This window comes from Hemibagrus wyckioides, linkage group LG03 (genome assembly GCF_019097595.1).
Source record: "Hemibagrus wyckioides isolate EC202008001 linkage group LG03, SWU_Hwy_1.0, whole genome shotgun sequence".
In the NCBI taxonomy this organism is placed as follows: domain Eukaryota; kingdom Metazoa; phylum Chordata; class Actinopteri; order Siluriformes; family Bagridae; genus Hemibagrus; species Hemibagrus wyckioides.
Genome location: NC_080712.1, coordinates 14908086 through 14921901, shown reverse-complemented (window position 1 = coordinate 14921901; position 13816 = coordinate 14908086). Strand labels below are relative to the sequence as shown.

Genomic DNA, 13816 nt, shown 5'->3' with positions numbered 1-13816 from the left:
ATAATTTTAAAAAGTCTTGTTTAAAAATGGAGAAATATAAAATCACTTATAGGGTGATGTTTTTTGTTAGGAGACATTTAACATTTACAGATGCTTGTAGTGTGTCGAGACAGAAAAAAAGAGGGAAAACAGACAGAGAGGAAGATGCTGAACAACGAAACAAAGAACAAAGAGAAAATGGTGCCAAGGAAATGACTTCCACGACTACAAAATGTGAACGATGTCAGGAACTAACTTATCTCGAGGAATGTTAAATCTTACCGATACACCTTTAAAATGTGTGATGTGTTCGTTATTGCATTAAACATTGTTCTTTTCTCAGTGGTATTAGCAGTATACCATTTCTGAATAATGAGAATTTTTCATCTATATTCAACAAAATTAATTTTAAAAATGTGGATTTTGGCAAATCACCCGATTATAAACAGAATAACACAATTCAAGGAAGGGCACATTGTGCTTCATCAGACCAACTCAGCATGGATTATTTTTCGTAAAGCCAATAACCACATGGTCTGTACTGTTTTATTCACTTTTTAGTCAGCTGTTGTAATGTGTAATATTAATAATAATTAATAATACTGTAGTTTATAGCAGTTAGATAATATGTTTCTTTTATTTGTAACATACTCTTAAAATTCTGTTTCCATTTCTTAATATTCTGTTTTTATCCTATGTTGATATATTTTCTTCACGTTGTTGAGCTGTATTCCTAATATTTTGTTTTATGCTTTCTGTTTTATTGTCTATCCTTATTTATCTCTTAATCTTCTTAATTTTACATGGTTTTTATTTTAACAGCTTGTGTTTCAGTATTTCAGTGATTTTTCTTTTTCTTATTGTTTGACTTCTTTATTTGTGTTGTAAAGCATTTTGTTCAACCTGAAGTTGTTAATAAGTGCTATATAAATAAATTTTTTGATTGTTTGCTTGCTTGATTGATTGATTAATAATAATGGCCAAACAGATTAAATACGTGTTGTTTAACAGAGAAAAATACATAATTGTTAATCTTTCTCTTAGGAGATGTTTATTACTCATTTGTGCGCGCTTGTAACAGTCTATAGGTTGATAGTTTTTCCAACACAATCAAGTCTTCATTACAGAGGAGTCTTCGCTTTCGTTTTCTTAGTGGCATTTTTTTGTACTGATAACAGGACCAAGCTTGTTTTGTGGACATTCTACAACATTAAATGTAACTATAAATAGATTATTTCTTCTTTAATAAATAAAAAGTTACTGTGGAATAAAATTCAGGAAAAGAATCAACTACTCTAACCCCTCGGCTTCACTTTGGGCCTGTCACTACTCGATCCGTACCCGAAACACGATTTCTACTGCGCATGTGCGGAAATGCGTCTACTTCTTGTGTGAAGTATGACGAAACAATTTAAGGCAGTTTATTTATACGGGACGTATTTATAATACGGTTGTTATAATGCTACTAATAATAGAATGTTATAATGTGTTGTTGGCCTCAATTCCGCGCATGCGCAGTATAAATCGTGTGTCCCGTACGGATCGAGTAGTGATAGGGCCACATCACAGCAACAAGAGGTTTTCCGTGTTCAAAATTCCCAATGATTTCTGCTTTTCTTTTAAAGACATTTTTTGGAATCTTTAATTACAAGGAAGAGGAGAGTAAATGACAAATATTTTCTAATAAATTTCTTTATATTAGCTAAATTATTTATTCATAAATGAAAATTTACTAATAATAAACCACTCTTCATGGTGTTCAAAAATGACATTATAAGATATTTTGAAAGCATACATATGTTTTCAAAAATTAACAAGGCTTTAAAAATACTACGGCCCCCGTGGGTGTTATGACATACACTATATTGCCAAAAGTATTCGCTCACCCATCCAAATAATCAGAATCAGGCGTTCCAATCACTTCCATGGCCACAGGTGTATAAAATCAAGCACCTAGGCATGCAGACTGTTTTTACAAACATTTGTGAAAGAATGGGTCGCTCTCAGGAGCTCAGTGAATTCCAGCGTGGAACTGTGATAGGATGCCACCTGTGCAACAAATCCAGTCGTGAAATTTCCTCGCTCCTAAATATTCCACAGTCAACTGTCAGCTGTATTATAAGAACGTGGAAGTGTTTGGGAACGACAGCAACTCAGCCACGAAGTGGTAGGCCACGTAAACTGACGGAGCGGGGTCAGCGGATGCTGAGGTGCATAGTGCGAAGAGGTCGCCAACTTTCTGCAGAGTCAATCGCTACAGACCTCCAAACTTCATGTGGCCTTCAGATTAGCTCAAGAACAGTGCGCAGAGAGCTTCATGGAATGGGTTTCCATGGCCGAGCAGCTGCATCCAAGCCATACATCACCAAGTGCAATGCAAAGCGTCGGATGCAGTGGTGTAAAGCACGCCGCCACTGGACTCTAGAGCAGTGGAGACGCGTTCTCTGGAGTGACGAATCGCGCTTCTCCATCGGGCAGTCTGATGGACGAGTCTGGGTTTGGCGGTTGCCAGGAGAACGGTACTTGTCTGACTGCATTGTGCCAAGTGTAAAGTTTGGTGGAGGGGGGATTATGGTGTGGGGTTGTTTTTCAGGAGCTGGGCTTGGCCCCTTAGTTCCAGTGAAAGGAACTCTGAATGCTTCAGCATACCAAGACATTTTGGACAATTCCATGCTCCCAACTTTGTGGGAACAGTTTGGAGCTGGCCCCTTCCTCTTCCAACATGACTGTGCACCAGTGCACAAAGCAAGGTCCATAAAGACATGGATGACAGAGTCTGGTGTGGATGAACTTGACTGGCCTGCACAGAGTCCTGACCTCAACCCGATAGAACACCTTTGGGATGAATTAGAGTGGAGACTGAGAGCCAGGCCTTCTCGTCCAACATCAGTGTGTGACCTCACAAATGCGCTTCTGGAAGAATGGTCAAAAATTCCCATAAACACACTCCTAAACCTTGTGGACAGCCTTCCCAGAAGAGTTGAAGCTGTTATAGCTGCAAAGGGTGGACCGACGTCATATTGAACCCTATGGATTAGGAATGGGATGTCACTTAAGTTCATATGCGAGTCAAGGCAGGTGAGCGAATACTTTTGGCAATATAGTGTAGGTCTTTAATTCTATTTATCTGCTTATTTATTTATTTTTTGTGCCCTATTGCTGTTGATGCCTGTTTGTACCCTTAAATGTTATTACTGTTAAACCCCCTGCTGTTCTATGTTTGTATTTGTTCTTTGTTCAATAAATAACAATTTATAATAAATAAAAAGAAGGAAAAAAGTGGTTTCCCTTGCATTTAGGGAAAAAAGCAACGACACTCGCTTGCGTGACGAAACTTTAACGGCACGCTGTGGGACTTTTAATTTGAAGAGTGGTCGTGTAGTGACGAGCCCCTCCTTTCGGTGAGTTGTTGATGCGGCTTTACTGGAGTGGGAGAGGCGCGACGGTCGGAGGAGGCATGTCTGCGGTTCTAATACATTGAAATGCTCTTCAGTGTTCCTTGATTTGGTGAATGACAGGTAATTCTGTTACACTGCGTTTTTTGTTGTATTGCATGTCATTAATAGAATTGAGCTTGTCCCGGTATTGGATTAGGGAGCTTATTGATAAGCGTGTAGATAACCAAGCTAACAATTAGCTGCTAGCCATTCGCTTTCGGGTTGTTTCTAGCTAGCATGGAAGCTATCATTTCGGAGATTGTGCTGAAGTTTATAAAGCTTATGAACTACCTGACTCACTTCTCTTTAACGCGCCTACAGTTAATATTTGCAAGTTAAACACTGATCATCGGAGCTAATTCATAATGCACATATTATGCACATAATAATAATAACAATAATGATACTAGTAGTTGTAGTAGTGATAGCCGGTTGTTAATTACTCGGCCAACAGTGCACAGGGAGGAAGTAACCTTGGCTCCCTTATTAGAGTTAGTTGCATGACTAATGCTAAACTTTGCTGGCTGTTTACTCGACATTATATGTGCTCCGTCTGTCACAGTGAAGAGAGCCTGGCCAGACAGACAGCTGTATGCCTTTCCTTGACCAAATATATCACCATATATAGAGTGTCGCTGCTGCGCGCCATGATGTGTTTATAAGAGGAGAGCTCTTGGTGTGTCAGTGTAACATTACAACAGATTTAACACACAGCGACCTCGAGCTCTGTCCACAAATCTGATTATGATCTGCTGGATATCAGATAAAGTCTGACCAGCATAATGAGCACAACACTTGTGAATATACTTGTGAACTAACACTTACACTGTGAATATACACATAATGGCGTTTGAAAAATGTTTGCTTCATTTAATATGCCATTTTAGCCTAAGGGTTTGTATATTAATTCTATAATCTCTTCAGTGGTCTGTGTTGTCTGTAAAGAGTTTCTCTTAGATATCAATCAGGACCTGAAGTACTGCTCGTTTAGGAGTCCTTTTAAGGAGTGTTATGATACACTGATCTCAGTGTGATTTATATACATTATATTGCCAAAACTTTTGGGACCCCCCCAAATAATTAAATTCAGGTGTATTTTTATTATTTTTTCATGACTGCTTCCTGTTCCAACATGACTGTGCACCAGTGCACAAAGCAAGGTTCATAAAGACATGGATGAGCGAGTTTGGTGTGGGGGAACTTCACCTCAACCCGACATTTTTGGGATGAATTAGAGCGGAGACTGCGACTTCTTGTCCAACATCAGTGCCTGACCTCACAAATGCGCTTCTAGTGGAATGGTCAAAAATTCCCATAAACAGACTCCTAAACCTTATGGAAAGCTTTCCCAGAAGAGTTGAAGTTGTTCTAGCTGCAAAGGGTGAACCAACTCCATATTAAATTCATGTGCAATTCAAGGCAGACGTCCCAGTTTTGGAATAGCTCAGAGTCTCCACTCTAATTCATCCCAAAAGTGTTTTATAGGGTTGAGGTCAGGACTCTGTGCAGGCCAGTCAAGTTTCTTCACACCAAAATCGCTCATCCATGTCTTTATGGATCTTGTTTTGTGTACTGGTGTGCAGTTCCCCAATGTTCCCACAAAGTTGGGAGCATGAAATGGCCCCAGATGTCTTGGTATGCTGAAGCATTAAGAGTTCCTTTCATGGGAACTAAGGGGCCAAGCCCAATACCTGAAAAGAACACCTGAATTCAATGATTTGGAGGGGTGTCCCAAAACTTTTGGCAATATTGTGCATGATAAGGATATTAGTCTTTCAACATTTTTCATGAAAGCTTGTGTGCCAAGTTATGCAAAATCCCATTTTACATACACATACTTAGTCTTTGTGTCATATGCTACAATCTGGTGTCTGTTCAATTCCCAGTACTGGCTTCATGAAGCGATTGCCAGAATATTTTGAGCAAAATTTGAATGAGGAAAAATTGTGAGTGAAAAGGCTCTTGTTTATAATTTCTGATTTTTCTGAATTTTAAAATAGCCCTGAACAGTCATTTAACATCATAAACAAAATGAACTGCATTTTCTTAAAAATAAATAAATAATTTATATAAATTCTCCCTAAAGTGTCATTTAATAAACAAAGTCTCTGACACTGGGAAAAACTAAAGTAATTTTACCTCCAGTTAGTAAAGCTCCAAAGTCAGCTAAAATGCCCGACCTTCACTGCTTCTTTCTTGTGCACTGTAGATCAGTGGCATGTCATTTAAAAGCTAACAATTAGTTTTAATATAAAAATCTTAACTAAACATGGTTGGTTTTTATGGTTTATAACCAAATAAACTATACTTTATATTGGTCAGTTTGTCCTAACGTTAACCGTCACTTCAGAATTGCAGATTAGTGTTCTTTTAATTAGATTCTTAATATAATATTTATGTTTCCATGATGCACATCACTGCATTTTTGCATTCTATTGTTACACTACTTCATAAGATACATTAGTGGATTTGTAATTTATAATATCCAGTCAGATACCAGCCAAGTGTTTAATTTATGTATGACCCCTGATAAAGATGTTTACAATCAGATTGGTGCATTTGGAAAGAATAATTTGTTTGCTCTGCTCTGTCGCTCTGTTGGTCTTGCAGCAGGTGAGGGTTGGGAAGAAGGATGACAATGGCGCATGTTGGAGCAGTGGTTGCTGCGATCACTGCTGTGATGGCCATTCTGCTTCACTCCTCCATACACAAGATTGAAGAAGGCCATTTAGCAGTTTATTACAGGTAGGTATTTAGAAATGTGCATTTTGTTGCATTTCTTTGAATCCGAAATGAAACCTGAAACGCAAAGCTGATGTGCCTTGTTTTGTTTTTTTCCCCAGAGGTGGGGCTTTGCTCACCGGTCCTAATGGCCCAGGCTATCACATCATGCTGCCTTTCATCACCACCTACAGATCAGTGCAGGTCTGCATAACACTGCAGTTTGTGTAATTAAGATTGAATATCATTTGTCGTTGCATTGTAGTTTAACCTTTAGCCCTGACATCTTTCCTGTGCTCAAGAGAGTTTCTTCTTTCAGTTTCTCACTGACGGTTTGCAAAGCAGAACTTTCAGATTATGTAAATAGCAATGCTGGATTTCCTCTGGTTTTTCCAGGCTTTTATAACATTTGAATGCTCTTTTCTAACGATATCTTTGTTTTAGACTACGCTTCAAACAGATGAGATAAAAAATGTGCCTTGTGGAACAAGGTAAAAGTTTAACCACTGATAAGAGTCTGTATTGAGTAACTGTTAGAGATATGTTCTCCACATAAAACATGAAAGCTCAGTTAGTACAAAATAATCACTGACATCTTTTTAATATGAGGTTTTTCTCTTTTTTTTTTTTTTTTTGCCTACAGTGGAGGTGTCATGATCTATTTTGATAGAATTGAGGTGGTCAACATGCTGGTGCCATCAGCAGGTAATGTCCAGTCAGATTCAGTGAAAAAGATACAGCAAAGTTTAAGAAAAGAACTGAATAGAAAGTAACACTGACCATGACCTCTGCCTTCTTTAGTGGTGGACATTGTGAGGAATTACACTGCTGATTATGACAAGACACTAATATTCAACAAAATCCACCATGAGCTAAATCAGTTCTGCAGTGTTCACACACTACAAGAAGTGTACATCGAGCTGTTCGGTAAGATGCAGTAATGACAAACAGTTTATTCTGCTGGTTACTTGCCGGCTAAATGTTTACATGACTTGAACTACAAACCATGCTGTGTGTATCCTGCACGAGTTAAAACTGTTTGCCGTAAGTTCATTGTACTTTCCGTGCAGTTGACCTTCAAAGATGAGTTGTGTTTAGTTTGCTGAGTCATGCAGTCATTTTTGTAATTTGTTGTGATGCAGATATAATCGATGAAAACCTGAAGACTGCTCTGCAGAAGGATCTGAATTCCATGGCTCCAGGTCTCACTATCCAGGTGTGATTTCACTACATCTCATCTTTTCTCTGAAGTCTGTGGTTTGTTCAACCTATAATAGTACCTGTTCTGCTTCCACATTCACATTGCGAAAAACCCTTTCCCTGTGTGTGTGTGTGTGTGTGTGTGTGATCCAAGCAGCAGACCCCGAAAAAAGCTCATTATACAGTAACCCAGACTTTGGGTCCAATCTAAGGCCTCCTTCAAAGCAGAACTGGTGACCTCTCGAATTCTGATTGGTCAGCAGATGTTGATTAGTTTTCTATAACAGCAACACTGACAGAAGTGCTGACTGCAAAGCTTTATATTAAAACCCAAATTCTAGTGCCTTATCATTTCTATAGAAACAGATAACACAGGGACTTGTATAACAGAGGCTTACACAATTTAAAGCTAAAAATAAGCAGATAAAAAAAAAACTTGTTATATAACAACAAAAAACACTGACATTGCACTTGCAAAGCTGTGCAAAGATTTATTTAACATTTATTCAGTTAACAGTTATTCTACAAGCTGCTTTTATTTTTTAGCTGTGTGTGAGAGAGCGAGAGAGAGAAGAGGAAGGTGAGGGAAGGATTGTTTACAGCTGACACATGTTCTGCAGCATTAATCATAACTAAACACTGATGAAAATATGGCTTGGTGTTTAAGTTACAAAATTGAAGAAAAATTGTTCAGCACATTCTGAAGTTTTATTTCCTATATAAACTCTACTTTCACAGTTTAATTGGTTAGAGACTATAGAGACATTAGACATGACCCAATATTTTTAGATTAAATTACATTAGATTGAACTTGGTCATTGGGTAATGTCTATATGTTCATTGAGCTGGTATATACAGTCTAAATATTAGCAGGAAGGAGTGCTATAACAAAACAGAAAAATATCCATGTGGACACACAAAGCAATGCACCTGCATATACAGATGGAGTGTTACACAGAAGTATTAAAGAGTTTTGAGAAGGCTTAGGGCTCATGGCTTTATAGTGGCAGCCATGTTTAAGCTTGTTTCTTTCTCAGCAAGCATCACACTTTGGTAAGAGGTGTGACGCTGAGCTTTCCGGGGGTTGTGTTGCATATTAGAAGTTAAGGCTGATTTGTGCATTTGTTTTGAGCTATTTTGCCATCTACTGTTCATGTATGACAAGTAGTACTAAACCAGGCTTGTCTTTGATGAAGTTAGTACATGATGGTTTAGACATGCGGTTTATCTAATACTACACTGGATTCAATTAGCTTTTTCAGCTTTGTTAGTTACATTAGCCCCATAGTTCTGAAGAAAACATATATTGATTGATGGACTACTTTTAGGATAAAGGAACATTTTATCAGTTACATTTTACTTTACCCAAGCCATTAAATGGTTACTTTGATTTGCTGATTCATTTAAAACCGGTGGCTGCATTACATGACCAAGGGGTATGTCTGTGCATAATGTTGCTGGAGTGCCCCGGTTTCCGAGCTCATTGTATGTGTTGTTTGCAGGCAGTCCGTGTTACCAAGCCTAAAATCCCTGAAGCCATCCGGAGAAACTTTGAGCTGATGTGAGTATCTTAACGCTAAAAAAAATGTATGTGATTAGCTATTCGTCACTTATTGTCTGGTATTCATCGAAATAAATCCTGTTCAATGTGTGGATTCAGTGTATGGTACTTGCTTTGAGATTTTGCAGAAAATTTGAATGAAGAAAAATTATAACAGTCTTTTATTTATTTCTAAGTCATAAACAATACAAAACAATGTGCACTTTGGTAAATAAATCAAAACCTGCTTTAAAGAGGTTTAATATTGTAAAAGCATTGTTCTACAGGTTCATCTTAAATATAAATGAATGTACAAGTTATACCCCAAAAAACTGATTGAATAAACAAATTTGAGCTCTCTAGTAGGATCTGAGGTGTCATTTTAGCCAGAATCTGTCGGAAATAATGCCTAGGTACCTCATTCTTTTGCACTGTAGATCAGCAGCACTGCTGGTGTCATCTGACACCTACTGAAGAGCTCCTTTTAGCTGACATGGTTGTGTAACCGTATAATCTATAATGTGTGCCTGTTGTCGTGCTCCAGTTCTACAGGATTCCGATATATTTTAACACTGTGATTTGCACAGAATTAGACCCCTGGTGTTTAAATAGAGCAATTGCATTAAGTTTATAAGTAATAGAATGATGGTTCCCATGATGTAAATCGCACATTCCCATATCACATGGTTGCATTTTTGCATCACAGCCTATTGTGTCACAGTGCATTGTTACACTGATAGTTGAAAACGATCAGTTTGTCTGGTTATGATCAAATGCTTAATTATCAAAACACTACACAGATTGCAGTGTAATAAAATGTTCTGCAAGTGGAATCTCACTTTTTCTCCAAACTGTTGCCTTTGAACGAACATCGCAGTGTTAGGAACATCTGTTTGTGATATTTCTGAACATTTGTCTTGTGTCAAAACCTTTTGTCTATTTTAGGGAAGCTGAAAAGACCAGACTACTTATCACAGCACAGACCCAGAAAGTTGTGGAAAAGGAGGCTGAGACGGAGAGAAAGAAGGCTATCATTGGTAGGGAAAACACTTGTATCATCTGCTTTATTGATTTAGCGACTGTTTTCTTATTCCTTGTGTTTGTTTTCATCTCAGAGGCTCAAAAGGTGGCTCAAGTGGCTGAGATCCAGTTCAAGCAGAAAATCATGGAAAAGGAGACGGAGAAGAAGATATCTGAAATAGAAGGTGGGAATAACAAGTCTACATGGATTTATTTTCATGTTATTGCTTTTGGATGGAATATTTAGTATTGACCTGCCTAATCAATATTGTTGTTACCAGATGCTGCGTTCGTGGCCAGAGAGAAAGCTAAAGCAGATGCTGAGTTCTACACAGCAGCGAAGTCTGCTGAGGCCAATAGGGTAACAGATTTCTTTCCCACTACATATATAGAAACATTTGTTTATGCTACAGAACATTTGGTGCATGTTAGCATGTATTTATTAGGAACAAGTTTGCTGTGAGCAGGTGCCTGAACATGTTTTTTAATCTACAGGTATGATGCAAATGATGCTAGGCGTGCTATGAAAGATGCTTTTGTTTAAACATTGTTCTGTGTTCTTTGTCTTGTAGCTGAAGCTGACACCAGAGTATCTGGAGCTCATGAAATATCAGTCCATTGCTGGCAACAGCAAGATCTACTTTGGCCAGGACATTCCAAACATGTTTGTCGACAACAGTGCCTCTCCCTCAACCAAAAGGGCTGACTCATCGGAACAGTTGGAGTCTTTAACCCAAGCTGAGAAACCCAGGAAAGCAACTGGGCAAAAAGCAGGCTTCGAGCGCCACTGAGAGGCCCGCCCAGGGCTTCTCCTCTGTCGCTGTCTGTCTGTGTCTCTGGGGCTGGGACTGCTTGCGTGGCATGATGGCATCGATTCTTTTCTGCTGGGGGCTCGAAACTAACTGTTCAGTTAGTCATCCGACTTAAGGGCGCTGATTAACAAAGAGGCTGTGTTTTGCTCTCAGTGGCCTGTGGTTTGGGGTAGGGCTTAAATGTCTTAACAAGAGACTAAGATCTATAAAGTGCGCTAATGAATCAGTGATGCAGCTGTGATCACACAGCATGCATTTCCCACCTTTACTTCCTTTTGCCCTTTTGTTTATTTGTGGTTTGATATGTGAAGAATTTGCATCTTGACAAATTTTGTGTTCATGTAACTGGAATTCTAAGGCTTCATACTAAATGAGTCGGGGGGAAATAGTTGATTCATGCAGCTATAAGAGATTTTTTTTTTGTTTGCCAATATTTAGCTTATGTCTTTCTTAACAAAACACTGAGGTCCTAATGCAAAGCCCCACTTAGTCTATAAAACCAGTCATACAACACCTCCTTGGTGATTATAGGCCCATATTAACCACAGTTAGATGGTGTTCATCAGTGAATTGAAATTGTGTACATACAGTTTACATTTGACTTAGTTGGTTCTGTGACTGAATTTTTTGCATTGTTTTCACCTGATCTGTAAATTGGGAATCCACAGATTATTGTAAATGTTTTATAGTACTTGGCTTTGTTCCTGTGCAAGTTGTATTGTGGGTGGTCATTGAATTGTGAAAGAACCGTTTTGAAGTTTATATTCAGTTGATTTTCAGAGCATGGGCCAGGAAACCCAACATGCCATTTGCTGCTGTGATTAAAACGCCTCTATTTTAGTCTTACTTTGTGTACACAGCATGACTTATGTGCAGAATGATGACCTCTGGTAGTCCAGCAGGAACCTACAAAGGGAATTTAAATAAGGGCTTTGTATCTGGAAAATTAAAAATAACTAATGGAACTAACGACCTAACGAAGGGCTATGAAATTATCCTTGGGTATCAATTAAGAGACTTCTCTGACCTGTGAATATGAGGTAAAAAACATTTTGAACTCACACTTATGTTTATCACCACTAGGGGGAGCACATGTTCTTCACTAATAACAGACTGGAGGGAAAATACTAATTGAGCCTGAAGTACAAAGAACACTGTTTTGGCTTTGTTAGATTTAGATAGTTTTAGTTTTCTTATGTGAGTAGTTAGTCCGCATTTAATGAGATGCCATAAGCACTTACAGTGGTTAATGGCTAGAACATACTAAGTGTCTAGGTGCTAATTCTCAGGAAAGAGACGCGCAGGTTGAGTTTACCAAAAGTATCTTTTCAAGTCTTCTACATTTTCAGTAGTTTTGAGGGTTTCAGGATTTTCTGCCTGGTTGATTAGTCTAACTTGGCTCGGTTTTTAGGACTTTTTCCCCCTTTCGGTTTGTTTAAAAGAAACCTTTCTTAGGTGATTCATCAGGCCTGTAACGGCATTCAGATGTGTAATGCCCTTTTTGTTAAGCACTTCTTTGCATTCAACCTGTTTTCTCTCAGTTGATGTGGGTTAGATCAAAGAGCTGAGGATTCATCCAGTCCCTGTCATTAATTCCAAAATAAGTGTTTGCCGTTCATGTGGGCTTCCTTCTCTGCTGTATAACATTTAACTTTTCCCTTGTGATTTTAAAGTACATATTCTTAAAGGTTGGGAAATGGGCTCATAATATTATTAACAATTTTAAGGGAAAATTGATTAAATGACTTATGTGATTAAATGTTTAATGAGCATAAGGTAATCAATATGCTTCTGATTCTGATTATTAGTGGTGGATATGATTTTCCGTGCTGATCATTTAGAATGGGTGAAATGAAGCTACTCTGTGAATGTGACCTTTTATACGTATGCATAAGTTGAATTCTTGATTTCCCAACATTTATATGCAAAATTTGTAACATTTTGACAGCTCAATTCTTTCAAATAAAACTTATTTTGATACCACCAGTGTGTTTAGGTAGTTGCTTCTTGCTTCGTGTATGACTAGCCGGTTTCATGGTGAAAATTTTGCTCTCCCACTTTTCCAACTGATAAAGAGCTATATTACCTGTTATTTTTCTACAGACAGGAAATGTCAATGGCTTTTAGCTCACGATAACGAATGAAGTGTTGACTTCTCTGGACTTAACCAGTGGCTCATGAGATGATGACGTAAAGAGGAAGGATATGGTTACTTTAGTCAGCAGACTAGTACTCCTGCTAACTTTTACAGGCCACGAACCTGCACCAACTCAATCATTTGTTAAATGTTTGCTGATCTAGCAACAAATTGTAATTTTTCTAGTAATTTTTCATTCAGCCTTCTGTGGTTGTTTACATAGTTGGACTTTTAATTTTTCCTTTCTCTCAGAGCTGCATGGTTTGGGCTGGATTCACCTTTCTTAAAAAAAACAAACATCTGAACTTTTTCTGAGGAGTTCAAAGTTGTTCACAGCTGGAGTCATGGATCAAGCATGACTGTGTCTTAAATGATGACTCTCTAGTGAAACAGATGAAGCTGATGTAGACACAGTGCTGCTGACTTCACCGCCTTCTTCCTCGATGTGGCACATTTCCTTCCTTCACCTTTTCAACAGGAAATCTGCAGGATGTTGCGGGGGTGGGGGTGGGGGGTGAGATTATGCATCAAATGACAGTTGCTGATGTCTCTGATATTAACTACCCTATTTAATAACAGGATAAACGTCATGAACAAAACCTTAGTTACTGGTTTTGTAACGCAACGAACAAGAATCTTACAACTAGAATTTTTATATTTACCTTAACGTACTTTGAACTGAAAAGCAGGATGTAGTATTCCTCAATGAGTCTTGGGCATGGGAACTCCTAATAACTTGGGCAGAGAATGGAAATAAATATCTCTGATTCAGTGACTGTCATGAATCATGGCATGAAGATTTTCATGGTTTTCATGAAGATGATCCATAATTTAAGACGGATGTCATTTCGGAGACCACAAACTAGAAAATACTAACAAAGATGTAACAGTTATTACTGAGTTTTAGTTAGGAGCCAAATTGGCTGGTTATATTAAGTGAATATGGTTTATCACAAAAGATTAACAAGGA

General features: G+C 38.2%; 1 protein-coding gene across 1 annotated transcript; it reads left to right on the top strand.

The window, feature by feature from the left end:
* The first annotated feature begins 3360 nt into the window (after positions 1-3360).
* erlin1 (ER lipid raft associated 1) lies at positions 3361-12695 on the top strand. Its single transcript, XM_058385872.1, has 12 exons — positions 3361-3497; positions 6027-6161; positions 6260-6341; positions 6582-6628; positions 6781-6842; positions 6939-7064; positions 7280-7353; positions 8840-8898; positions 9823-9914; positions 9993-10082; positions 10179-10258; positions 10470-12695. Exons 2-12 carry the CDS (start codon positions 6049-6051, stop codon positions 10686-10688), a joined length of 1044 nt encoding a protein of 347 aa, XP_058241855.1. The 5' UTR covers positions 3361-3497; positions 6027-6048; the 3' UTR covers positions 10689-12695.
* The last annotated feature ends 1121 nt before the right edge of the window (positions 12696-13816 follow it).

Excerpts from the sequence above, each read along its gene's own strand:
- erlin1 (XM_058385872.1), top strand. The coding sequence starts at position 6,049 with ATGACAATGGCGCATGTTGGAGCAGTGGTTGCTGCGATCACTGCTGTG. Across the intron at positions 6,843-6,938 it reads CATGCTGGTGCCATCAGCAG|TGGTGGACATTGTGAGGAAT; the intron begins GTAATGTCCAGT and ends TGCCTTCTTTAG. Across the intron at positions 10,259-10,469 it reads AGTCTGCTGAGGCCAATAGG|CTGAAGCTGACACCAGAGTA; the intron begins GTAACAGATTTC and ends TTTGTCTTGTAG.